We start from the raw sequence: 27,670 nt of genomic DNA, 5'->3' as shown, positions 1-27,670 counted from the left end.
CTTCTGTCTTAGTTATTGCACTCCCTCTCTTTCCTTCTTCCTTCCACTTGCTTATTTTCTCAAGAGAGAACTAGTTGCAATTTGTATAGACACTTGGGCAGTGGATGGCGAGGCCATCCAACAAGCCGTTTGCCAGGGCTTGCAATATCCATGTGCAGATTTGCAAGGGGACTGTCCATTTCCAGTGTCTGAAATCTGATGAGAACACTGATCCTGAAGCTCCTGTCTTGAGCACTCCTGCAGCCAATCTATACAAGCCAAGAAAATAAATGTTGTGTTAAGCCAATACCTTGTGGGGTAAGTTACCATATGATCATGGATTACTAACACACATCACTACAACCATCCCCAGTTGTTTATTCCCCCATATCTACCCATAGTCTGAGGACTGTATTAGTTATTCAAGTGCATACATTTTGGAAAAAAATTCTCTTAAAGATAGGAGATTTTATGACTATTGTAAGAACCTTTTTCTGTTTTCTGATTATTGCATGTTTTTTTTTTGTTTATCTTTTATCCCTTGTTCTACTCTTAAGTAGGAACTATATCAATTGGTAGTCATACAGACTAATTGCATTTATCAGATTGTCATTTGTCTTTCTGTTTATGGTCTTCTTTGTGATGCAGTCAATTATGTCAATATTTCCAATAATGGCACATGGGTTACAATCTCATTCAGAATATTTTGATAGTTTCTATCTTGTGTTTTAATGCTCTCTGGTATATGATATAAACTAAATATTTCCCTTCTTTCTCAACTGATCAAATGTGTCATCATATAATGCTTTAGAGATTATTGGCTTAAAACAAGGTGAACTAGGTCCAAGTAGATGCTATGAGCGACACAAAGAACAAACTCAAAATTACTGACTCTTAAAAAAAGATAGAAAGATACTAGATGCAAGAACATTGTATAAAAGCCTTAAAACTCCTTAGAAGTAAAACATGGAACTTCTGGGCTGGCTAAATGCCACTTTCACTAGAAAATAAACTTTCTTCCTCTCGTCTCCCCTTTCTCTTCCTCCTCCTCCTTCTTCTTCTTTTAGGTCTCAATATTATGTAGTCCAAACTGGCCTCAAACTCTCAATCTATCTATTCTAGCCTCCTCAGTGCTGATATTACAGCCATGTATTATGAGCCAGGTCAACATTTATTTCTGTATAGAAACATTTATTTTCTTCATTACATCTGAGCTCCCATTAAAACAAAACTGTGTTACTTTCATCTAGCTATTCTAAACTCATAAGAGAAAAAAAAATCTCTCATACCTTGCCAATAGATTTCTTTTAAAAAGAAATTTCCATGTATATATAATTATCTTGTTTACCAGGATTAGATCTAGGTATGCCTTTAGTTTTTTATTTTTATTTTTTTGTCAGTCATGGGGCTTGAACTCTGTGCCCAAAAGCTGGCCCTCTGCTCTTCAGCTCAAGGGTAACACTCTACCACTTGAGCCACAGTGCCACTCCCGGTTTTCTGAGTGGTTTATTGGAGATAAGAGTCTCATGGCCTTCCCTGCCCAGGCTGGCTTTGGGCTGGCTTTGAACATCATCCTCAAATCTCAGCCTCCTATGAGTAGCTAGGATTACAAGTGTGAGCCCCTGGTGCCGGGCATAGGTAGGCCTTTATTAATCAGCTAATAAAAAGAACAAATACAAACACATTATTACTGCTCTATCCATAGAAGCTAGCTTTTCTTAAAGTAATTTTTCATGTTCTCCTATTTCCCCAAGCTCTAATTAGTAGCAGCCATTTATTGTTGTCTCCACATTTACTTCATGTACTTGCTGCATAAGCATCCTGTCAGACTTTAGTTGTTTAATTTTGAAGTATGTAGAACCAGTGGCATGAGCCAAGAGGTGCTCAGCAAACCTTGTGTGCTACAGCAATGTTTAAATTAGACATCAGAAAAGATGTTGAACTTAGTTTGATTAAATAAAGGGGCTCTTTTGATGTCAGACACACTGAATTTAGTACTTGCTTCTTAAAAAAAACTAGGCATTTTCTTGTAAATGTTTTCATAAGAAACAAGATAAAGTGCATGTGATTAGTTTCCATCAGCCTCTTTTATTTATAAGTCTTGGCAGGCTTTGAGTTGTGCTGGGAAATTCTGATGATGGGTCTGTTTATCAGAGAACTCCACTGTATCTATAGCTATTTGATTATTGGTAAAATTAACCTAAATATCTGTTCTTCTCTTTTTTGAGTCCAGTTAAAGAGAAGCTTTAAAGAAAAAAAAAAAAAGAAGGGAGGGAGGGAGGGAAAAGAGAGAAGCCCATGTGGGTACAAAGTGAAGAGAGTGATAAAAAGAGCGTCACTCTGGGTATATGAACAGAAATGCATTAAGGCCAAGAACAGAGACACAGAGTATATGCACACATTTTGTTTGTTTTCAAATACTTAAGTTTATAGATGAAAAAAAGATTTTGAGCGTCACTCTGGGTATATGAACAGAAATGCATAAAGGCCAAGAACAGAGACACAGAGTATATGCACACATTTTGTTTGTTTTCAAATACTTAAGTTTATAGATGAAAAAAAGATTTTGTTTTAAATTTTGTGATTTTCCTTAGATTTTCTTTTATCATTCATGAACCTTGTTCTGTATAATCTTGAAATGAACAATGAACTGATTGTGTGTGTGTGTGTGTGTGTGTGTGTGTGATAAATGTTTTCCTCTTTCCCTCCCTCTCCCCTCCCCCTTTCTTTTTTTTTGTTAGTCATGGGCTTGAACTTGGGACCTGAGTGCTGTCCCTGAGCTTTTTTGCTCAAGGCTAGCACTTCTGCACTTAGAGCCAAAGCTCCACTTCTGGTTTTCTGGTAGTTAATTGGAGGTAAGAGTTTCACAGACTTTCCTGCCCTGGCAGGCTTTGAACAGCAATCCTCAGATCTCAGCCACCTGAGTAGTTAGGATTGCTGGCCACCAGTACCCAGCTCCTACATTCTTTCTTACATTTGTGGTGGTTGTGGTGTGTGTGTGTGTGTGTGTGTCTGTGTGTGTGTGTCTGTTTCTGTGTGTGTGTGTCTGTGTATGTGTTTACTGGCATAAAGGCCCAACAATGAAGTATGAAACTACTTTACTGAGTAAGTTAGTATGAAGCCAATGGAATAATTACATTTTGTTTCAGGTACAATAAATAAAAGGCAACAGTGTTTACCAGGATTTGTCTTCTCAAGTTGGTACCATCGGTAAAAGGCTCTTTTCTTCTGTTCACTAAGGTCTGACCCCTGCTGCAACAGCCAATGAGAGATCCGGCTCTGACTGATACCTGAGAAGAAAGAAAAATAGCTTTTGGGGGTACTGAAACTACAGTAGAGAAAAGAGGGTTCTGCTGGTTCTAGTTATAGGGTGCTTTGCACTCCATGTCACCGTGTAAGGAAGCTACAACTTGAGCAAGCTCCTTAATGCTGTGCTGGCTCACTGCACCGGCCAGAGCACACTCGGAATCCTTACCAGGCTCATTTTAGAGTTAATACATTTTCTATGGAAATATATATAAAAAAAGAAATCATCTACATTAGAAGTCAAAGCATCTAACTGACCAATACTTTATTTATTTATTTATTTATTTATTTATTTATTTATTTAATTTTTTTTGGGTCCAGTCGTGGGGCCTGAACTCTGGGCCTGGGCGCTGTCTCTCAGCTCTTCAGCTCAAGGCTAGCGCTCTACCACTTGAACCACAGCGCCACTTCCAGCATTTTTTCTTTTTGCTATGTGGTGCTGAGGAATCGAACCTAGGGCCTCATGCATGCAAGGCAAGCGCTCTACTACTGAGCCACCTTCCCAGCCCACTGACCAATACTTTTAACAGTGGCTTCTAAAATTAATCTCCAACCCAAGTACTTGACATGAGATAAATGAAGACATTCCAAATCAACAGTTTCTATCAGAATGACCACTGTCCTCCAACCATATTTAGTTTAGAATATTAGAATTTTTAACAGATATTGAGAGAAAAAAAACAAGTCAGCAAGTTTTGCTACTTATTATACTTATTACTGACATTGATTTAAAGATTTAGGGAGTAGGAAAGAGAGGTCATTGAAAATACTCTCTTCAATAATGTTTCTGGCTTCTTTGCTAATTCATTGAAACATTTTAGACTTATTACCATTAGTATATAGAAGAATTGGCAGAATTTTAAACATATGCTCAATATGTCCTCTATAAAGAAATCTCAGCAGCTAAAAATGTTAACACATATTCTCCCCCACCCAGGGGATAAAATATACAGTGGTAGCTCTCAGTTATCATGAAGTAGTTCTTTGTCAGCAGTTACTTAGAAATGTGTATAGTCCTCACATGTAAAAAAAAAAAAAAGGCATGTCTAGAACTTACTAGTGTGAGAATCAAATGCTCATTCTGATCATAGGTTTTCTGAAAAAAGTGAATAAATCAATATACAAATGGCAAAAGCAAAAAGTATTAGTGAAGACAAAAAGGTGTATAGTAAATCTACGGAGCGCTTTCCAAAAGACCACGGCAGAGAGTTACCAAGAGCTAAAACCCTCCCAAGGAATATCTGTGGTAACTGCACACTACTGAATGCTACATGTGCCAACCTGTTTAAAACTCTAATGACCAACTGGAAGAGAGGCTATCATGATGCAATCGCACCAAGAGAAGAAGCAGATCTGGCAAATGCATTTAATTCATGAGAAGCAGGCCCCTACTGAGTCTCACATACTTAGAAACAGTGAACAGACAACATGTTTTTTTTATATTATTCTCAAAATAAGATTATAACCATTTACTACCATGAAATAAAAAATTGACTTTCATATTAGAAGTAAAATGAAACTATTTTACATCGATTCTTTATATTGGCACCATACAATCCAAAACAGAAATTTTGAGGAAAACATTAAGAAAGAATAAGCTATCAGTTCTGTTAGTTTATTCCAACATTCAATCTTCCTCACAGTTAAGGGCACACAGCCCACTAGCTTTTAGGGCTGCTCAGGATCTGAGATGCTAGGGAGGGAAAGAAGACAAAAACTCATTAGAGGACTTGATTTTTTCCCCTTCTATCTTATTCTTTCCCTTCCCTTGTGCCAGTACTAGGGGTTACACTCAGGTTCTCACAGTCTTGCTTAGCTTTTTTAGTTCACAATTGACACACTACCACGTGAGCCATGCCTTCAGCCCAGCATTTTGCTACTTAATTGGAGATGCAAGTCTTGAAGAAATTTCTGCTCTGGCTGGCTTTGAACCTTGATCTTCAGATCTCACTCTCCTGAGTAGTTAGGATTACAGGTGTGAGCCACCAGTGCCCAACAAAAGACATTAAATTATGGCATATGAATATAACCAAATAATGGCACACTTAAAAATACTACTTTTTAAAAAGCTATTAAAACCCAACATAACAATCAAAAAAACAAAGCAGTCAAACAAAAGGCCATTAAAACTAAGTATTAGCAAGGACAGGGAGAAATACTGAAATCTGATGCAAGGGTGAAATGACAGGGCTACTTCAGAAAACAGCTAGATAAGATCTACTGAGCAATGTCTTGTTAACTAGCAATGTCTTTATTCAATACACAGCCCACAAAAATGTGTATGTGTGCAATAGGAACAAGTTCAAAAGATATGCACAAGAAGCTTCATAATATGATACTACCCTAAACAGGATCCAGTGCAGAGAACTAAATGCTTGCCAACGGTAGAATACAGTGCCATAGCTACACATCCTACTTTACAGACTAATATACCAAATACAAAGAAGCTATCTGTTAAATGCAAACACAAGGATACATTTCACAAAAATAACACTGACAAACAAAAGGCTATAAGATCACACAGTTATGCAATTCACTTCATAAAAAAAGTTTTAAAAGGCTGGGAAAGTGGCTCAGCAGTAGAGTGCTTGCCTCGCATGCATGAGGCCCTGGGTTCGATTCCTTAGTACCACATAAACAGAAAAAGCCAGAAGTGGTACTGTGGTTCAAGAGGTAGAGTGCTAGCCTTGAGCTTAAGAGTTCAGGGACAAAGTGGCGCTGTAGCTCAAGTGGTAGAGCGCTCGCCTTGAGCTGAAGAGCTGAGGGACAGCGCCCAGGCCCAGAGTTCAAGCCCCACGACCGACAAAAAAAAAAAAAAAAAAAAAAAAAAAAGAGTTCAGGGACAGCTCCGAGGCCTAGTTCAAGCTCCATAACTGACCAAAAAAAAAAAAAAAGTTTAAAAATACATATAACTAATCTATAGGGATACAAACAAGAACACTGGTACCTATACAGGAGGGAAAAGGTTGAGGATAAGGAAGGTTTATGAGGTAACCAGCAATGTTCTGTAACTTACATGGAAGATGTTATGTGGGTTTCTTTACTTTTTAAAGTCATTAAGCCATCACCTGCTCTGTGTATATATTTAAATTCTTTGAAGTTTTCTTAAGCAGAGCTTACACTTGTAATCTGAGCTGCTTGGGAGGCTGTGAACAGAAAGATGGAATTTCCAGGCCAGCCATGGCAGGTGACTAGAACGCGGCAGGGTACCATGAACCCAGCAACAACTTCCGTTTAGTGACAGACCCTGACTTCAAACCCTGAGAGCATCAGAAAAAGAAGTTTCTCCCAAAGATTTTTTAAAAATTCTATGAGCTTCGCAAATAGGTATGTATTAATATGGAAAGATATTTCTGATGTAAATGAAAAGACACATTCCTACCTCTATATTACTTTCTCAATATTTTTCTAAAAATATATGAGAAAAAAACTAACTCCTCCTGAATCCCTTTCCTGTAATAATCACATCACATTAAACGAGGAAAAGCCTTTTTGCCACATTCACATTCACGTTCTTTTCTGAGCTCTTTCTAGCTGATGAATACCATTCTCCCTTCCACTAGAGGGCTCTCCACCATAATCCAGACTTCTCAAAGTCTGATACTAATAACACTTATAATTCATTTTCCTCCCACTTCCTGTGGAGTGTGACAGTACTCACCACTGACATCAACTTCTTCTTTGGAAAAAAATTGGATGCAATTTCCAACTGACAGAATCTTTTCAGTCTACTTCAGGGGCTGCTTTGCTAGCTCCCCATATTAGCAGCCCCCAGGGTTCCATCTTTAATCATCTTTTCTCTATACATTCTTCCTCTAGTCATATCGATGATCAACAATCATGTCTTACAATGTCATCAAATACAAAGATTTTCAGGACATCAGATCTTTCTTTCCAGCCATGGGGTAGGTGGCTGCAGTGAAAATGTCTCACTGATCCCCAACACAGAAAGCTTAGTTAATTTCCTCTCTACATCCTCTATTTGCTCTTCCTTCTGTGTCCTAGCTCTATTTCACATTTCACTCTACTTTTTGCCCAACACTTACATGTTTACTAAATCCAACCACTTTCTCTTGCTACAATTCTCGTGTTCTTTCCATTACATATTCCTACAATGTGGAGTTAGCCAGGACAACTGAAATAACTCTGGTGAAAAGAACATCCAAGAATCAAAGTATAAAATCTTCATAAATCCTCCCTTTAAATTAATGGATGATTTTACAATTGAAAAAGTGAAATATCGGGGGCTGGGAAGGTGGCTCAGTGGTAGAGCGCTTACCTTGCATGCCTGAGGCCCTGGGTTCGATTCCTCAGCACCACATACGCAAAAAGAAAAAAAAGCCGGAAGTGGCGCTGTGGTTCAAGTGGTAGAGCGTTATCCTTGAGCTGAATAGCTGAGGGACAGCACCCAGGCCCAGAGCTCAGGCCCCACGACTGGACCCCCCCCCCAAAAAAGTGAAATATCATCCAATAATTTTCTATAATTTACCTTCCACAATGCAATTGGTTACATTAATTTTCCCTCCCTCCCTTTCTTTCTTTCTTTCTTTGTCTCATGCAAAATGTCTTGAAATAGTTACTAAACTGCTGAATGTTAATAGTTAAAAATTACAGCTTTTTCTAGAAAATGGCACATATAATGTACTAACATGGGATAATTTCCAAGTTAACAAATCTAAGTTTAGCTGGGCACTGGTGGCTCACATGTGCAATCTTAGCGACTGAAGAGGTTGAATTAAGAGGATCCCAGTTCAAAGCCAGCCTGGGCAAAAATGTCTTTGAGACTCCATTTCTAAATTAACCAGCAAAAAACAGGGCCTACAGCATGGCTCACGTGGCAGAATGTCAGTAGACTAAGCAATTGAGCATAAGGCTCAAATCCTAGTATCACATTTTTAAAAGGCTAGATGTAGAATATTGTTCAAGGCATATTACTATCTTTCATAAAAGGGCAAAAGAGCTACTCATATATGTGTATTTGCCTTTAAATGCATAAAATACTTCTGAAGAAACTAATATTCACCTTTCCCAGGAAGGAGGACAAGTGAAAGACAAGAGGAGATGCAGCACTGTACACACCTTGTGAAGGGGTGTCTGAAAGCTGAACCCACGAATATGTATTCTAACATACAAAATAAATTTAAGTCAAGGACTACACATTGGAACCTGAGGCAGCAGGATCTCTTTGAGTCCAGAAGTTCAAGACTGCCCTTGGCAATATACTGAGATTTCCTCTCAACACACACAAATAAAAGGAAAACTTGCTTTTTTATTTTATTTCAATAAGCTCATTTTTAAGTAATCCAAGACTATAAAAATTGTGGTTAACTAATTATTTAGTATCAGGAAACTTAGTTAGAGAAACTTAGTTAGAGAGATGAATGGGCCATGACTGCTGGTTGAAGATTAAGCAGTTGTAAAGGCTGATAAGTGACAACAGAAAAACTTCTGTCGAAGGATTTCCTATGCACCATGTGAATTTTACCTAAGCGAACTCATTTACTCCTAATCCACTCAACAATTTCTTCAGCATCTGGAATAGTGGTGTCTACTTGCAGTCCTAGCCACAGGAAGCTGATGCAGTAGGATCAACCTTGAGCACATGTTCAAAGGGCCATCCCAAGCAACATGGCAAGACTCCATCTTACACAAACAGAAGAACGCTCTTCTGGAAGTAGATCATTCCATTTTCCAGAGGAATCAGTTGTTCAGGAAGTTACCCAATTATATAAGTAGTAAGCAGATGAGATCAGACTTTGAACCCAAGCAGTCCATCCTTGAGTCACGTTCTTGCCTATATTGAATTGCTATGTTTAAAAGCACTGGCTTTGAAGCAAAACAAGTAACAACCAGTTGCATGACTATGGGCAAATTACTTAACCTGCTTTAGCCTCAATGCTCTCATCTGTAACTGAGGAAGTTAACACCTGCTTCTCAAATATATAACACAGTTAACACAGCATCTAGCACTTGGTAAGTGTTAAATAAATTATAGGTAAAAATAAAAGCTCTCAGTCTCAAAAAAGAAAAAAAACCTTTAGCTAAGAGGGTATGCATTAACAAAAAGCAGAGCCATGAGCTGTCAATAACTCACTCTGATGGCTATATGAACAATGATAAAGCTAAACCAAAGACTGAGAAAAAGTCTCACAATGGTCTAAGAGATATTCTTCAGCCACATGCGGTGGCTCACACCTGTCATCCTAACTGCTCAGGAGGCTGAGATCTGAGGATCGTGGTTCAAAGCCAGCATGGGGAGGAACGTCCGTGAGACTCTTATCCCCATTCAAACCTCTAATAAGCCAGAAGTAGAGCAATGGGTCAAGTGGTGGAGTTAGTCTTGAGCAAAAAAAGCTCAGGAACAGAACTCAGTCCCTGAGTTCAAGACCCAGGCCCCGCACACCCAAACAAATACCTCCCCCCTCCACACACACACTACATACCACCACACTACACACCACACACCCACACACCTGTTAAAAAAAGAATACTTTGAAGAAAATGGCATATTCTACAAAAGGGAAGGGAAGGGTTTAAAAAAAAATCTTTCAGGCCTCTCAGGTAGGAAGGGCCACAAGTCTGTTCAAGCTTTGTTCCTTACCTATCTAGATTTAGTAACTAGTGTATTTGTTTTTAATGACACTGGGATTTGAACTCAGGGCCTTGTATTTGCTAGCACATCTTTCTGACAGAACAAATGATTTGTAGAAACTGATGTTGAATCCTTTGATTTTAAGTCTATCCCTAAGTAAAACATGAAAAATAAACAGGAGAATTAATGTATAAAGTGTCATATCTGTAAGTTTATTTTTTAAGGCATTTACTCTGTTCAGAGCCTTCTTCTGCAGGCAGCTATAATACTGACTGAAGACTCACAAGGCTACTGTTCAACCTCAAGTTTTGCTTCTTAATCAGACAGATACCCTCCCTTGTACTTTCTTCCTAGATTATATGTTACCCTTTTGGAAATTTATTGCTGTTAGCCTTTTTTTTTTTCAGCAGTAATAGATCTCAGGGCCTTGAATTTGCTATACTGGTACTCCACAACTTGAGCCATGCCTCTAGTCCTGCTTTTAGCTGGAGTGTGGTGAACTTTTCAGACCAAGATGTTTAGATCTTTAGATCTCAGTCTTCTACGTAGCTAGGATTTTAGACATGAACTACCAACTCCTGGTGGCTTGTTTTTTGGTTTTTTTGTTTTCCATTTCTGGGGCTTGAACTCAGGACCTGGGCACTGTCCCTGAGCTTCTTTTGCTCAAGGTTAGCACTCTACTACTTGAGCCACAGCACCACTTCCAATTTTTTCTGTTTATGTGGTTCTGAGGAATTGAACCCAGAGCTTCATGTATGGTAGGGAAGCACTCTACCACTAAGCCACATTCCCAGCCCCCATTTTAAATAAGAAAACTTGAACTAAACAAGCAAAGGAGCATTCCAAGCTAAGTGCAGGGTTTTCTCCACGCGCTTGGGAAGCAGGAGTTGAGGAGCAAAGCTCAATGGTAGAGCACTTGCCAAGGAAGCACAAAGCCCTGAGTTTAATGTCTGGGCCTGGAAGAAAAAATAAAGAGTTAAAGAGAAATAAAAATAGAAAATCACTGGTTGGGGGAAGAGCACATCCATATTTAACCTTTATAAGTCACTGAAAAGCCTTATGGCAGAGTAAAATTAGTTTAAATGCAGTTTCTACTTTAAATACTGGTGGGAGAGCTGGATCTCATTTTATACTTGACAACCGATCTAACTTTCACACTAAAGACAGAAAATTCTGTGCGTTATATTAGAGAAAGGCCAATCCCTCAGGACACATGAATTTCAATCATCGTAGACAACTGATTTTCTACAAACAACGAGTATCCTCACAAATTATAACCACTCCAATTTCCCAGTTAGTTGTCACCAGAGTGAGAAAATATGAGCAATCACATGTGAAGGCTGCATTTTTCCTTAGGAAGGGGTTAAGGAAGTAATGTCAAGTTGTAAGGTTTACAAGAAAATAGTTTACCTACAAGGTGAAGAAAAAGATAGAAGAAAATTATATAAAAAGAACAGAAAAAACAGAAGACATCCGTTTATATTGCCTAGAAGTGAAAAGACTACAAAAAATCCCAAATGCATTCTGTGAAAATAGTTCTTACATTTAAAAATAAAATTCCTTCAGAGAAGATGGTAAAAAAAAGTTTCCCCTAACAAAAAACATAACACTAGCTGGGCACCAGTAGCTCACACCTGTAATCCTAGCTACTCCAGGTGCTGAGATCTGAGGACCAAGGTTCAGAGCCAGCTTGGGCAGGAAAGTCTGTGAGACTCTTATCTCCAATTAACCACCAGAAAACCAGAAGTGGTACCATGGCTCAAAGTGGTAGAGCACTAGCCTTGAGCAAAAAAGCTCAGGGACAGCGTCCATGCCCTGAGTTCAAGCCCCATGACCAACACACAGACACAAAAAGTAAGAACATAACTCTAAACCTTGCTGATTTGGAGAGAGCTACATATCACATGTAGAAACTTGCCCAATTTGTACATAGATAATAGTCTTCAAATTGGAGATCTACATAAAATCCATTAGCTAAGAACTGATTAAAAAAATCTTATTAAATTAGCAAAATTACTTCTGACTATATTATAGGATAATCAGTCTATGGTTCGTGCTCCACCAATACTGCCTCTCTAATGTAAAAATAAATTCTATAAATTTAAAAATAAAAAGATGGGGTACATTGCATGCACGAATGGAAATGTCATAATGAAGTCAATGACACATTATCCTGGATTTCCAGAATTGACCACCCCCATGTCTGCAGATACCCCAAAAAAGCTTAAGGCCTTGGGACCTCTAGCACAGTGCTCTTTCTCCAGCCTTCCCACCTGATTTGCGGGTACACGTGTTTTGCTTCCAGTTTGCATTGCATTAATTAACTTGCTCCTGCTTGTATGCTTGTCCTTGAAATCTTTCCCTGGTAAGACCAAGAACTTTCTGGCCCCAAGACCCAATTGGCTCAAATCAGGCTAAAAAAAAAAAAAAAAAGAAGGTTCACTGATTTTAACAAATACACCCCTCTGGATTTTGATAGCTGCGGAGGCTGTGAATAGGAGGTAAAATACTGAGTATAAAGGAAATCTCTGAATTTTCTGTTCAATTTTGCTGGGAACCAAAGAAAATTAAAAAATAAAATTCACTTTTTAGCTTTTTTCCTGGTGCTAGAACTTAGGGCTTTGTATCTGCTAGGCAAGTTCTTTCACCAAGCTAAATCCACAATCCTGGAAGTTCATTTTTTATAGAAGTATACTGACCCTTTAATTTTTAACATTTGGTCCAAAGTTTTGTGATTAGGAAAGAGATCAATACAATAATTCTTTGTAAAAAAACTTGTTATTATTGCATATTAATATTTTTCTTTAATTTTAAAGACAAAAAGGAAAGTTGTTTGAATACAATTACAACATTTCTGAACTTGTTTTTATATACATTTTTACATGTTAATAATGGTAATAATTAGATACAGGTAATACATAGCTGTTGAGTGTACTTCCAGTTTAAAAGCAGACTAGAATCTACAACTAAAAACTATACTTGTAGAAACTCCTAGGGTCTCATTGTTTATATCCCCCTAAACAGCATCTGATAAAATCCTCACTTTCAAGGTGATGGCATTGGGAGACAGGGTCTTTAGAAGTGACTAAATCATGAGGGCAGAACATTCATGAATGGAATTTGTTCTCTAAGAGGCCAAAGATGGACACCAAGCCTCTTTAGACATGTAAAGACACAGCAAAAAGGAGGCATAGAAGGAGCCAGAAAGAGGCTGTCACTTGACCTCTGATCTGCTTCACCTCAGACTTCCAGATCCTCAGGAACTGTGAAAAATAAATGTCTACTGCTTCTAAGCCATCCAGTCTATGCAGTATTTGGCTATCACTGCCAGCCTGAATAGACTAAGACAGAAACCATGTGGTCAAAGCTTCTCATCTTGTTAACTAAGAAAAACGAGGGTCTAGCTCACAAGGCAACTTAATAGTACATAGAGATCAGAACCTTGGAATTTTGCTGCTTTCCCCAATATATGCTACTAAAATTCAAGAAAGCAAAATTGCGATACATTTCTTAAAATTCAGAGATGCTAAATGTGTTTTCCTCTTCCATGTATTTATCTTTTTAAAGTACATGAATCCAATTAGTGTTCTTCTTTGGCTGATAAGCACTCATCAATCTCTGCCTATTTGCTCATTTAATCCTCATGCCTGGATTCTCCTGCAAGTCAGTGATTTCTTTAGGTTTTTTAAGAATTTTTAAATATTGTTTGTTTACTCGTCTTTTTTTTAACTATTGTCTTCGAATGGATGACCAAGGGGGCTTCAGTTTCACATGTCTATTTCTGTGTACAGTATATCTTGATCTGAGTCATCCTTTCCACCTTTCTCCCCCAGCATACACAGCTTGTTTTAAGAATTCATAAGCAGCTTAGGAAAACATTTTACTCTAAAAGCGAATATAGGATGCATGTATTTATTTTAAAGTAAAGGTTCTGCTCACCAGCCCACCATTGTTGGTGAGAATTTAGCATCCTGGCCAACCTCTTACAGAGGTAAAAACCCACCCCTGGTGGGAGCAGCTGTGACTGCAAAGGAGCTACAAATAGCATGCTGGGAAATCTGCAGGCACTGTTATTATATCCTGTTTATACTGTCATTTTTCCTATCAGTAGGATATTATTTATACAGACCTCACCCATGAACTTCTTGTTTATCTTATTATAGAAATCCTCCAGATCTATAAAAAGAAATCTTGGTATTTGTTTCTGGAACAGCACATGTGTTAGAATTTTGTACCTCACTACACTTTTTTTATTTGGCATTTTCTGTTATTATGCACCATTCACTCTCATTTTTATTGCAAGCTTGGTTTTACATATCAGAGCTGAACTTAAATGATTTTAAGAGAAACTGTTTCAGGGCAAGATTTTGGAACCTTGTATCCTAAACTTTACTATTGGATAGATTTCATTAGGGAGATATTCTTGTAGATATACTTGACTTACTTGTTAAAAGACACAAACCTGCTTATATACAAATCAAGTACACCAAGGAAGATGCTCTTGGTGACTACAAGACTTCCTGACCCAGGCTTACTCTATCCTAGGTAGATCAAGTGTGACAACCAGCCTTTACTCAGGTTCTCACCAATGCACTGCAATCTACTGAGATCTTTTCTCTGCAATGATAAGCTCTGTCTGTTCGCTTGATGGCTGGACAGAGTAATATATGAGAAATGTGGATTCAGTAAGCTGACTAACAGAACAATAAATCAATATGGTTATCAATGATCTCATTCTCCTACTTTGAAGATTAAAAAAAAAAGCAAGGCAGGCACAGTGGCTCATGTCCGCAAGTCTACTCAGGAGGTAGAAATTGGAAGGACTTCAGTTTGGACAAAAAGTTAAGAGACCCCATCAATGAACTGCTTGGTTATGGCAGTGTGGCCCCAGCTATATGAGACTGTAGGTAGCAAGAATTTGGTTTGAGGCTGACTCTGGTTTGAAGCTGACCTTACCAGAAACATGACTAAAAAAGTGAAAAGGGGCTAGAGTAAGGCTCAAGTGATAAAGCACTTGTCTAATAAGCATAAGGCCCTGAGACCAAACCTTAGAAATACCATCCCCACCACCATAGGAAAAAAAAAAGAAAAACGAAATGAAATAGTTCATGAGCAAAACTTCATGAAATAAGCAATTATTCCTGGAGAAAGCTCACTGGACAATTTTTCAGAAATACAGCTGAGTGATAGTGGGCTTGTGCCTGTCATCCTAGCTACTCAGGAGGCTAAGATCTGAGGATCATGGTTGAAAGCCAGCACAGGCAGAAAGTACGTGAGACTCTTACCTCCAATTACTCACTCAAAAACAAAAAGCAACAACAACAACAACGACAACGACAGAAGTAGAGCACTAGCCAGGAGCAAAGATGCTCAGAGACAGTATTCAGGAACTGAGTTTCAATCCCTAGGACACACACACACACACACACACACACACACACACACACACACACACACACACACACACACACACACACACACACACACACACACACACACACACACACACACACACACACACACACACACACACACACACACTCACACACACACACACACACACACACACGAAATACAGTTTGTGGTAACTACACCAATACTCCCTTTACACACACACACGAAATAGTTTGTGGTATCTGCACCAATACTCCATTTACACCACAAAACAGCTAGGTAAATATGAAATGTTCAGAACATGTACATTGCTGGACTCCCTGGGAATGGGTAAGAAAAGGTCACTTTACTGAAGAACATTACTCTAAGATACACTGCAGAAATGAGCACCAGTGATATTTCGAATAAGCAGGATTTGATAAGGAGGCCGAAGGCTTCTATGTAGGCCTCCTACCAAGGATTGAAAGCATCTAAGACAGCAGAATTCCAAACATTACAAGTACTTGAATGGGGTCAAGGGAGTGGGGGGGAGAGGGAGAAGATATATTGACAATAGAAAAAAAGTAGAGTCACATTATAAGGAATTCATTTTTGAGAAGAACAGAGAACCACCAAAGGTAACTGCCCAAGGAAGGACAAACCCAAGCTTCTGGAGTAGAAATGAAGAGGAAGAACAAGTTAGGGTAAGGCTAAAATGGGGGAAGACATTTTAAAAACTACCAAACCCTGGAATTTTAGTAGCAAAAGGACAGTCCATGTAACATAGCAGATAATAAATGTATTGATATATTTTCAACTCTAGCTTCCAAACGCAGAGATTTACCACTGAGTGAGGCAGTGTTAAATAACACTAATCCACTGACATGACATCAGGAAACTTGATCTGTCTCCTAAATTCACTTCTTTTAAACCTAAGTTACTTGGGAATCTGGTCCAAATGTAAATTCAGTCTCAGAAGTTTAGAAGAGTTACCCTGTATTTTTATATTTCTGGCTTAGATGACTCTTAACACTGATCTCTTGTGTGTGTGAGCATGAGCATGCGTGCACTCATGAGTGCACTGTTAAAAATTTTTTTTTTGCCTGTACCATGGCTTGAACTCAAGGCCTTGCAATCTCACTGATCTTGCTTACTCACAGCTGGCGCTTTATTATCTGAGCCATGCCTGCATCCTTGCTTTTTTGCAAATTAACTAGAAATGACTTTTGTAGACTTTTCTGCCTCGGTTGGCTTCTAATTGAACTCTGATCTCAGCCTTCTGAGTAGCTAGGATTACAGGTGTGAGCTACTTGAAGAACAGCAATACTTAGTGTATAATGTTCAACACATTTTGGTACATCTAGTGTTTTTAGATATGTCTAAGAAATACTTATCCCAAGCCAGGTGCCAGTAGTTCACATCTGTAATCCTACCCACTCAGAGGAGGGTGAGATCAGAGGATGGGGGTTTTCAAAGCCAGCCCAAGCAGAAAAGTTCTCAAGAGACTCTTATCTCCAATTAACCACTTACAAACTGAAAGTGGTGCTGTGGCTCAAAAGTGGTAGAGCACAGTAGCTTTGAGTGAAAGAGCTCAGGAACAGTACACAGGTCCTGAATTCAAGCCCCACAACTGATGAAAAAAAGAAAGAAATATTTATCCCCACTAATGTTTTTTGAGACAAGGCTTTGTTATGCAGCTATCAAACTCACGATCCTCCTGGTTCATTCTCCTGAGAGCTGGGATTACAAGTGTACATCATCATCATCATGCTTAACTTAAACACTTTACAAGGGCGTTTCATAATTTTGCTTAGGTTTCAAAGTCACTATTTTAAAAGTCAAGATGATTCTAGATTCACTGTACTCAATATACTTAGAAATCTTCCCACCTGAAGAAAATCAATTTTCTCATGCTATTCTTGTTCTTCTTTTTTTTTTTTTTTTTTTTTTTTGGTTGGTCATGGGGCTTGAACTCTGGGCCTAGGTGTTGTCCCTGAACTCTTCAGCTTAAGGCGAGCACTCTACCACTTTGAGCCACAGTGCCACTTCCGGTTTTTCTGGTAGTTAATTGGAGATAAGAGTTTCATGGACTTTCTTTCCCAGGCTGGCTTTGAACTATGGTCCTCAGATCTCAGCCTCCTGAGTGGCTAGGATTACAGGAGGGAGCCACCAGTGCCTGGCTTCATGCTGTTCTCTTAACACTAAAATTTTGTCTCCTTTTATTTAGACTTGCAAACTAAAAGATAATCTCACTTTTAGTCCTAAAGTGTAAAAAGAAGACATCCTCTTTCCTAGCCTACCAATCAGCGAGTTTCAATAAAAATCCGTATAACTTGCCCCTACACTGTCTTAAGCATCTTAACTTGGTCCTTGAAGATAAATGTAAGTAATTTGTTTAATATATTCTACTGACACCTACAGAGCACAATTAAATTCACACACCTTTCTTTGGTTTAAGACTTGTATACTGCAGGACATGTCTTAAAAAAGTCTTTCACCATCAACAGATGTGTCATTTATAAAAATGTGGTATATGGGTGGCTCACGCCTGTAATCCTAGCTACTTAGGAGGCTGAGAGCTGAGGATCTCGGTTCAAAGCCAACCCAGGCAAGAAAAGTCCATGAGACTCTTATCTCCAATTAATCACCAGAAAACCAGAAGTGGCACTGTGGCTCAAGTGGTAGAGCACTCACCTTGAGCTAAAGAACTGAGGGATGGCACCCAGGCCCAGAGTTCAAGCCCCACAACCAAAAAAAAAAAAAAGTGTTATTTGTGTAATATATTTTACATATATACATATGCATGCCCATATATAAACGATTGGTTGGGTAGGAGAAAAACAAAGGAAGAGCCAATAATGCTGGGTAAGAAATGTACTCATTACCTTTCTCATGTAACTGTAACCCCTCTGCACAGCATTTTCACAATAAAAAACTTCTTAAAAAAAAAAAGATTGGTTGCCCTTAGATATATGGAACAAAATTTAACACTTCTAAAGCTTGTTTCATTTTTAACTGAATTAATGGATAGTAATAATCTTTTAGGTGAAATAGGTTCAACACATATTAATACTTAGAGAACAAAAAGACTATCTTATAATTGAAAGTACTATTGAAGATAAAATTCAAGTATTTTCATTATGGAAGGGTGAAAACAGAGGCACAGAGGCTAACACCCCAAAAATCACATAGCTTACAAGGAGCATTAAAAAAGTGGAAAATCAATTTTTATATCTACCAATGCAGAAAGTATAATATAGTGCACAAAATGTAAAGAGTTTCTGGTTCTTCTAATGAATAAAAAGAACAGTTAATATTTTAGTATATTACAAATCACTAAGATCCAAAAAAGGAAGACTATATACCAACAAATAAAAGACATTTTACATCCAAATTTAAGAACTTCATAAAAATGAAATCTGAATAGAGAATGACACATATACACCACATATTAGGGATGGAGCTTGGGGGGGTGGAAAATGGGATGGGATATAAAGAACAAAGAGAAGACAATGGTTAACTCATCTTCTCAGGAATGGGGTGAGAAAAGCTGTCACACAGAGAGAAGTGTCGTTAAAACCACAACTTTCTTTACCCTCATGAATTACTCTTTAATTAGTAAACTCGGGGATTAGACTTGGAGGACTAAAATGTTTTTAAAAATAGAAAATGTAGATAGCAGTTGGATGTGCATGTGTCATCAGCTCTGTTAGAATTAAAAGCAAACTAAAGATCCCCTTTTAGCCATAAAATAGGGAATCTTTTGCTTCTTACAAATGTTCTACCATTTACCAGCACAGTTTAAAAAAATCATTGGATAAGTTCTGTGATAACAGACAATGGTTTTAAATCATAGGCATACATTATTATGCCTACGTCAACAGATCTGCACTGCAATGCAGAAATGCAAGCGGTATTCCAACATCTGCACAGAAGGCAGAGACTAGACATGATTCTAGAATAAAGGGCTCTTAACTCTTACCTGTTACCTGTGCAACAACTGCTTGGGAAATCCTCCGATTGGCAAGAAAGGCTTTGATTTCCTCTTTTATCACACTGCTGTCCCTCCTAACAAAAACAGAAGACAAGACCAACAATGTATGTTGAAGGTAGAATCCTCATCTTTGCTAAAGAAAGGTGAAGTTGAGGTGGGGAGAACACAGAAAGAAGGGACACAAAAATAAAAGCAAACAGACTCTGTGCAAACATAGGAAATTACAACTGAGAAGCACCAAATATTCAAGTTCTGAAATGTCACACCATCAGACAGACACTGTAGTGAATGTCATTGTAGATGTAGGATGGTTAATCACAGGCTGTGTTTAAGTCACATGAAGAACAAGGCTGGCATACGGTACACACGAAGTCTCATTACTGGGAAATAGAGATATCTTACACAGACAGAAATCCTGGAAAAATAAAAGTCAACAATAAAAATCAGTTGTGACAGACTGGGTCTACATTATTAACTAAGCAGCTGCCTAAATAATCTTCATTTGAAAATCTTTAACACAGTTAAAAGAACAAAAGCCATCATCATTCTCACAACTAAAACTGTTAAGTCATTTTTAAAAGGCCCTTTACCTTTAGCTTGCCTTTTTTGTTTCACGTATTAACAAAGGATTTTAATGTGGGAAGGTTTGAATAGTAAAGTTTAAAACTGAAAAGATGTACTGAATATTTAATACTAAATACCATGTTCTATGTCTTTACGATTATATATTATAGTCTTCATTTTTCCTCTATTGACATGTATATTACAAATTTTTTACTTATTTAAAAAACAGCAAATTCTCAAAAGACCAAACATTTGTGAATGACAATGAGTGGTAAGACTTCTGTTTTTCCATCAGAACAAACAGCTTAAATACAAATTATGGCTAACTGACCAATTTCTCTGTTTTATCTTCACACATACAAAAAGACACACATTACAAAAAACAGAATACTGATTTTTGTTCAAGTTCAAAACTAACAGAAAATCATAAATACTTCCTAGCTAACCCAAGGATCTCCAAACTATAAGCCATAGGCTAAATCTAGCCTGCCTCCTGTTTTTATATAACCTAGGAGCTAAGAATCATTTTCTCTAATGGAATCAATTTAAATGAAATTATTATCTTCTCTTTCTTCTCATTGATGAGCCTGTATTTTCAAAGCTGTACACAATTATTACACAAATATTAACTTATTCGATTTTGTCAATAAAAATTTGTCAAGTTGGGCATGGTAGCACACACCTACTGTAATAGCTGTATCTGGGAGGCTAAAGCAGAAGGACTGGGATTGGAGGCCAACTCATGCTACATGGTAAGACTTTGTCTCAGAAAAAACAAAAAGCAAAAAACAAAAAAACATCCAAGAAAGGTCACTCAAACCTATAATCGTAGCTACTTGGAAGGTAGAAATTGGGAGCTTGCTTTTCAAAGCCGGCCTGGAAAAAAAGAAATTTGAAAAGCTCCAGCTCAACCAATGGTTGTTTTGACAAGTACCACAGAGAGCAGTATAATTGGAGGATCACAGCCCAGACCCACCTCCACATAAAGTAACACCTCATCTCAAAAGTTACCGATACAAAAAGGGGCCTAGATGTAGCTCAAGTGATAAATTGACTGCCTAGCAAGCTCCAGGCCCTGAGTTCAAACCCTAGTACTCACCCACCCCAAGTAAGAGAAAACCAAAAGTCTGCCCATTTCATGTTTTGTGAATGAACCACAAACTCTTTATAGGGGCTCAAGTCTCTGTAGATTGGAGAAATTAAGAGGATTTGATCTAAAAAAGAATCAGCTAGCTACGATTTAATTTAGATCAGAAATTTCAGCACCTATCCAAGAGGTATTGGGTTTCATGCCCCCCTCCTCCTGGGGAATTTTGGAATGAGCAGTGAAGGGGCGGAGATGCGCTTCCAGTCTGCAGTTCCACAGCAACTATGGAGCAGGAATCTGACGGAATCTGACCCATAGGTGGAAAGCCTGACCAAAAAGTTCCCTAAAGGAAGAAAACAAAGAAGATGCTGCCTAATGCAATATTTAAAATTTCCCTAGGGATTTAGATTCTGACCTAGATACTGTTTAGATTCTTCTCAAATGCTTGTCTATGCATCAGTTATCAGGTGAACAAGAGATAACTTTAGCATTAACTATTTCAACTGCCTTAGATACATAAAGCCATAAATTGTTTGGTTTCTGATATGACTATAAAATTGCTCCCAAAAATTTTTCATTATATATATAATACATATAGAATGAGTTAGGAGAATGAAATTATTTGAGAACAATTATTCAGGTTAGATGAAAAAATATTGTTTTGAGGAAAACTGAATGGTACTTTTCTTCACTACTGAATTAAAGTAGAATGAAAACTAATTTATTTCAAATCTAATTCACCTAGAGTAGACATTAAGTCAGATAGTACACATAAAATACCTTAGAGAAAACATTTAACTATTCCCAGAGGGAAATAAGTTTGTGGATTAAGCACAGATTACATTAAGCTATTTTAAAGGACTATAGTACAACAGAAGAAATCACAGAAGGGTACAAAAACAGTAATTCATTCACCATCTTATACGGTAGTGTTAGGTTCGTAAGTTTCTAAAATACTCATAATGACGCTTAAAAAATATCAGAAACTAAGCTGGGTGCCAGTGGCTCACACCTGTAATCTTAGCTACTCAGGAGGCTGAGGTTCGAACATTGCAATTAAAAGCCAGTTTGAGCACGAAATTCCATGAGACTCCTATTAACCACCACTACCACCACCACCACCACCCACACCCACACACACCCACACCCACACCCACACCCTTTATTGCTTTATCAGAGACAAGCTTTTTTAAATGAAATAAATAAGACTTAAAAGGGGGACTAGGTATAGCTCAGTAACCAAATATTAGACTAACATTCAAGAGTTTTAATATCCAGATTCCATCCCCTAAAACACAAGGATTTTTGGGCTAGCTTCACTCTAGTTTCAACATCAGGTAAAAATAAGAATATTAAGACCATGTATAAAAGTTTTTAGAGGCTGTAGATGTAGCTCAGGGGTAGAGGCCTAGCATTTGTAAGGTCCTAGGTTCGATCCCCAGTACCTCTTTCTAATAAATAGCTTTAATTTTTTTCTTCAAGTAATGAAATTAAATATTGAATAATATGCTGGTAATATAAAAAATATAAAAATCCTCAATGTAAAAAATGGAAATTAATGAAAGAACGATAATATTGGCTATTATTTTATAAAACCTCACTAAGATCCCCAAAGAGGAAGATCCACTCACTATCACCATTTAAAACTGAAGTAAGTACCATAAGGCACCAGGAAAGAGTTCTTTCTACAAGGGCAATATATGCACAAGCAATGAAGTCTAGTTTGTTTGTTTTTGTTGGTCATGGGGCCTGAACTCTGGGCATGGGCGCTGTCCCTCAGCTCTTTTGTTCAAGGCTAGTGCTCTACCACTTGAGCTACAGAGCCACTTCCAGTTTCCAGTTAATTGGAAATAAGAGTCTCACAGACTTTCCTGTCCAGGCTGGCTTTGAACTGTGATCCTCAGATCTCAGCCTCCTGAGTAGCTAGATTACAGGCATGAGCCACTGGTGCTAGGCAGTGAAGTCTTTTATTACTGTTTTAGTAGGTATTTTTTTTAATTCTTTTTTTTTTGGGGGGGGGGGTCCAGTCGTGGGGCCTGAACTCTGGGCCTGGGTGCTGTCCCTCAGCTCTTCAGCTCAAGGCTAGCACTCTACCACTTGAGCCACAGCGCCAGTTCCAGCTTTTTTCTTTTTGCTTATGTGGTGCTGAGGAATCGAACCCAGGGCCTCTGGCATGCAAGGCAAGTGTTCTACCACTGAGCTAACTTCCCACCCCCTAGGTATTTTTTTTAAATAGTAAGCACTTCAACTTTCACTGTGTTCAAGTTTCCTAAGTATTACAAAGAGTTCATTTCTACCAGGCTTGTTTTGTTCTTTAAACTTTTACATATTCCTCTTACTCTCCTCTTTCAGGACTTTAACTACCTTCTTCTATCACCTTTCTAAGTTGTGAAGTCCTAAGTGTAAAAACTCTATTTACCCCAAATCTACTTCTCTTTTTCTACTCTTCTTCTTTCATCTGAAGTTTGCCATTATCCCTAAAGAAAATGAATCCCTTCTTCCCCCTTTCTCTAAAAATATCTCATACTCTTCAAGATTTCTATTCCTAATTTATTCTTAATAAATTCAAGTAAAGAGGAGGTTGATCTTTTTTTTTTTTTTTTTTTACTTCATAACTTCTAAGCTATCACTTGATTTGCATCAAACCACTTTAAAGGAGTCACAGACACTGGGTTCATCTAGATGATTTCCACATCAGCATGGAGTTCTTTCTTCTTTCTACCTTTCATGGTCAGTGATGTGCTCAACTTTGTGCTGTTTATCTGTTGACTTTCTTTTGGTGTCAATACCAGAGATTCTAGTAACTCGGGGCCTTGCACTTTCATTTAGTTTTTTCACTCACAGTAGTACTTTTCCACTTGAGCCACATTCCTATCTTGCTTTTTTACTGGTTAACTAAAGATAGAATCTCCCCAGACTTTTCTAACTAGTCTGGCTTTAAACGCTGATCCTCAGATCTCTACCACCTGAGTAGCTAGCCACTAGAACCTGGTACAGACTTTTCTTAATAGTTAAAGGAATTCATTAAGACAGGGTCTTACAATGTTACTCAGACTGACCCTGAACTGATACAGCCTCCTGGCTTAGCCTCCAAAGTGGACCACACCCTGCTTTGAATCACACACCTCAACTATCATCTAATCAGAGATTCCCCCTGATTCTCAAGGTAAAAGAAAAGATCGCTCGATCTCCCTCTCTCTCTCTCCCTCTCTCCCCCCCCACACTTTGGTGGGTATAGGGCCTGTGTTATAATTACTCCAACTTTTGTTTTATTTCTCCAGGTTGCCAATAAATTCCTTTAGCATAAAGATTGTCATATAATCAAACAATTTGTTAAAAGAGTGTACAAATCTACAGTAAGAGGTAAAAGGTTGTAAAATGGTCCTGTGCTAGTGGCTCATGCCTATAATCCTAACTATGCAGGAGGCTGAGAGGTCAGAAAAGCCAGACAGGTCAGAAAAGTCCATGAGATTCCATTTCCAAATAATCAGCAAAGAGCTAGATGTGGCTCAAGTGACAGTACCAAGCAAGCAGGCAAGCCAAGCAAACTCAATACCCTAAGTTCAAACCCCAGTAATGGCAAAAGGGAAAACCTGATCCAGGTAAGTTATAAGGCAGTTTTAAATTCTTAATTTCAAATTTATATGTAAGCCCAAAAACAGAATAGAAAAGTTACTTATGGCAGTTGAAGATGACATTGCTTCATTTTCTGGATCAAAGATATTATATAGATCACATGGTTTTAAATGATATGCTTTAAGAGCTTTCATATTCCCTTAATTGATAAGTTTCTCAGAGACACCCAGAGATGAAGCAATACCTATCAAAACAGTATATTTCACACTGCCAAACTACAAACTGCTTTCAGATATAAATTAAAATTTATTCCTATAAATTTCTGCCCGTGGATGTACACAAAGCTTAATTTTAGGTAACATTAAAGGCAAAACTTTTCTAAATAAATAACTGACATAGAAAGTATGTATCTTGACCATTTCATCTAATTACCTGCAGGCTGTAAATATCCTACCTAGACAAGTAAATACAAGATGAATATCCTTCATCTTGAATGCAGAGGGGCAACATGTTTCAGATTTTGTACTTGTAGATTTGGATATTTTCATATATATATAGTGTGATATCTTAGGGATAGGGTCTATGTACAAACATAAAATCACACCACTGTGTTCCATTTATATTTTGTAATACAGCCTGAATTAATTTTAGACAATATTGTAAAAAAAATTCTGCATGGACAATGTTGAATGTTTTGGAACTCTCCATTGGGGGCATCATGTTATTGTACAGAAAGTTTTGAGTTTTTAAACATTTCAGATTTCAAATTACAGATGCTCACCTGTATTCTATTTTTAGGCCTACAGCTAACCAACTTGAAGGAAAGTCTTAGAATTTTGTATAAAACATTACTACATGGGTAATAAATAATAGCATTCTGTTTATTTTTAATGAACCTTATTTAAATTGTTATACACTAATAGATCTATATATACATTTACTCCTATATATTTTCATTTTAATATTTAAGGACATTATCATATGAAATAATTGTTAGATTTATAGTCCTTCCTAAAATTTTATATTTGACAATTCATTGTGAATTCAAATGCTCATTTGCCTTTCTTTTTTTTTTTTTTTTTGGGTCCGGTCATGGGGCCTGAACTCTGGGCCTGGGCACTGTCCCTCAGCTCTTCAGCTCAAGGCTAGCGCTCTACCTCTTGAGTCACAGCGCCACTTCCAGCTTTTTTCTTTTTGCTTATGTGGTGCTGAAGAATCGAACCCAGGGCCTCAGGCATGCAAGGCAAGTGCTCTACCACTGAGCCACCTTCCCAGCCCATCATTTTTTATTTACTCTAAAAAATGGAGGAAGTATTTTCTTTCTTCTTACTCTTTCTTAATAAGTTGATCAAGTTATAACTTGATGAGGTTCTACCAAAAACCCCACAACTCCATAATGTCTCATGAAATTATAAAACCTAATATATATTCATTGGATTATGAGACTTGTGAAATCTATCTATGGTTGAAGCTGGGGAATGTACACAAGCAAGAAGTGGCTTTGACAAGCAGAGGACGCAGGAAGCATTCGGAGACTCTTGCTCTTAAACAGACTATGAGCTCCAGTTCATTACAGCATTACAGGGCTGAGGACCAGCAAGAGCAGTCAATTGCTAGGTTACTGTTCAAAACGTTCTCTAATATTCCTCCAAATTAAAAATATATTTATTTAGCAACTAGTTGAATTAAAGTGGCAAATATCCTATGGGGGAAGGAAGGAAACTCAACTGGCGATTCATACTGTGTCTTGAGTTAAACTACTGACATTTCCCAAAGTCTTATTAGATCTATAAACATGAACAATTTATTTCCAGTGGCAACCAATACTGGCAATACATTGATGATAAAGACATGGGTTATAATTTAGGCTGTATCACCTAATATTCAAGTTTTCTGGGCAAATTATTGAGTTTCAGTTTCTCTGATGAAGTGTACACCATGGCTGTCATGCCTGTAGTAAGAACAGTATCCAAGCTAGGACGCTGAGACGTAAGCATCATGATTCAAAGCCAGTCCAGGCAGAAAAGTCTGTGAGACTCTTACCTCCAATTAACCACAAGAAAACCACAAGTGGCGCTGTAGCTCAGAGTGGTAGAGCACGAACCTTGAATAAAAGAGCTCAGGGACAGTGCCCAGGCCCTGAGTTCAATGCCCCCCCGCCCACCCCCCTGACCTCCGTGCCTCAAAGAACAGTCATCCAATAAACTTTTCTTTCTGACCAAAGAAGGAGTATTCAAAAAAGTAAGGAGGAACACACTGTAAGAAAGCAAGAGCTGGAGAAGCTAAATGGCAGAGGACAGAAAGTGCCAGAAGTTTAAAGGAATCCCCTACATCTAGGGGTCACCAAAGATACAGTTCTAACAAGGAAGCAGAGGAAGAGAAGACAGTGTCCCCAGATAATAAAGACAGTGTCTAATGCAACCAGCAATATAGTATGCCAGTGAAATACTTAATATAGTGTTTAGAATTACATATAGATTTAAAGGTTCAACTTCAATTCATGTAATTGTGAGACTTAACTACCAAGTCTATCATTGCTAATTGGTTTTGTTTACTGTGCAGATACAGTAGATTTAAAACCATTTGTCCACCCTATGAGGAAAAGTCAAGTACTTAGACCCTTATTAGACTATTCTATCCTATCTTCTGGAGTATTTCATTAAAAAGACGGTTTTTCCATACTTGTTATACATCTATACACGTTTAGGAACTGTTACAGCAAAAAGATATCAAAACTGATTAGCAGCAACAATCACGAAATACCAGAAGCTAGTATCTGAACAAAAACTTTATTGTAGACATCCTTTCTACTCAGAATAATTAAAAACTCATCTTATTATAGTTCAATGAGTGAACTAACTTATTTTCCCAAATGGTTCTCCCTTTTAATTTTAACAATACTATATGTTAAATTCAAAAGCAACAGCTAAGTCTGAAGTGCCTTAACTTTAAATACAGTTTCAATATTTCAAAGCTGAGGTTATTTTGAAGACTTCTCCAATTTACTTACTCAGTTTGCCATATTAAGCTATAACAGGTGCTAAGATAGTTCAGCTTCACACACAAGCCTGGTGTGAAGCTTCTTCTATCAACAGGGGGCTTCTTTTCTTGGTGTTTAAAACTCAAGTGTTTACAATTAACTTTGTAATTGTGTGTGTGTGTGCGTGTGCGTGTGCGTGTGCGTGTGTGTGTGTGTGTG

General features: G+C 37.8%; 1 protein-coding gene across 9 annotated transcripts in view; it reads right to left on the bottom strand.

Annotated features, from left to right (window-relative positions):
* Positions 1 to 27,670, bottom strand: part of Hmbox1 (homeobox containing 1) — a 69,176-nt gene that overhangs the window by 38,180 nt on the left and 3,326 nt on the right. For all 9 annotated transcript variants that reach the window (XR_011370792.1, XM_070016766.1, XM_070016769.1 and 6 more), the window contains exons 3-4: positions 19,233 to 19,318; positions 3,159 to 3,269 (exon numbers count right to left, since the gene is read on the bottom strand). Coding sequence is in view for 8 of the 9 variants with exons in the window: in XM_070016766.1 (XP_069872867.1) it covers positions 3,159 to 3,269; positions 19,233 to 19,318 (197 nt within the window). In the remaining variant the exon portion in view is untranslated. The remainder of the gene's footprint in view (positions 1 to 3,158; positions 3,270 to 19,232; positions 19,319 to 27,670) is intronic.

The sequence above is a fragment of the Dipodomys merriami genome, unplaced genomic scaffold (genome assembly GCF_024711535.1).
Source record: "Dipodomys merriami isolate MVZ:Mamm:240054 unplaced genomic scaffold, mDipMer1.0.p SCAF_12, whole genome shotgun sequence".
Lineage (NCBI taxonomy): Eukaryota > Metazoa > Chordata > Mammalia > Rodentia > Heteromyidae > Dipodomys > Dipodomys merriami.
This window is presented reverse-complemented; position numbering and strand designations above follow the sequence as displayed.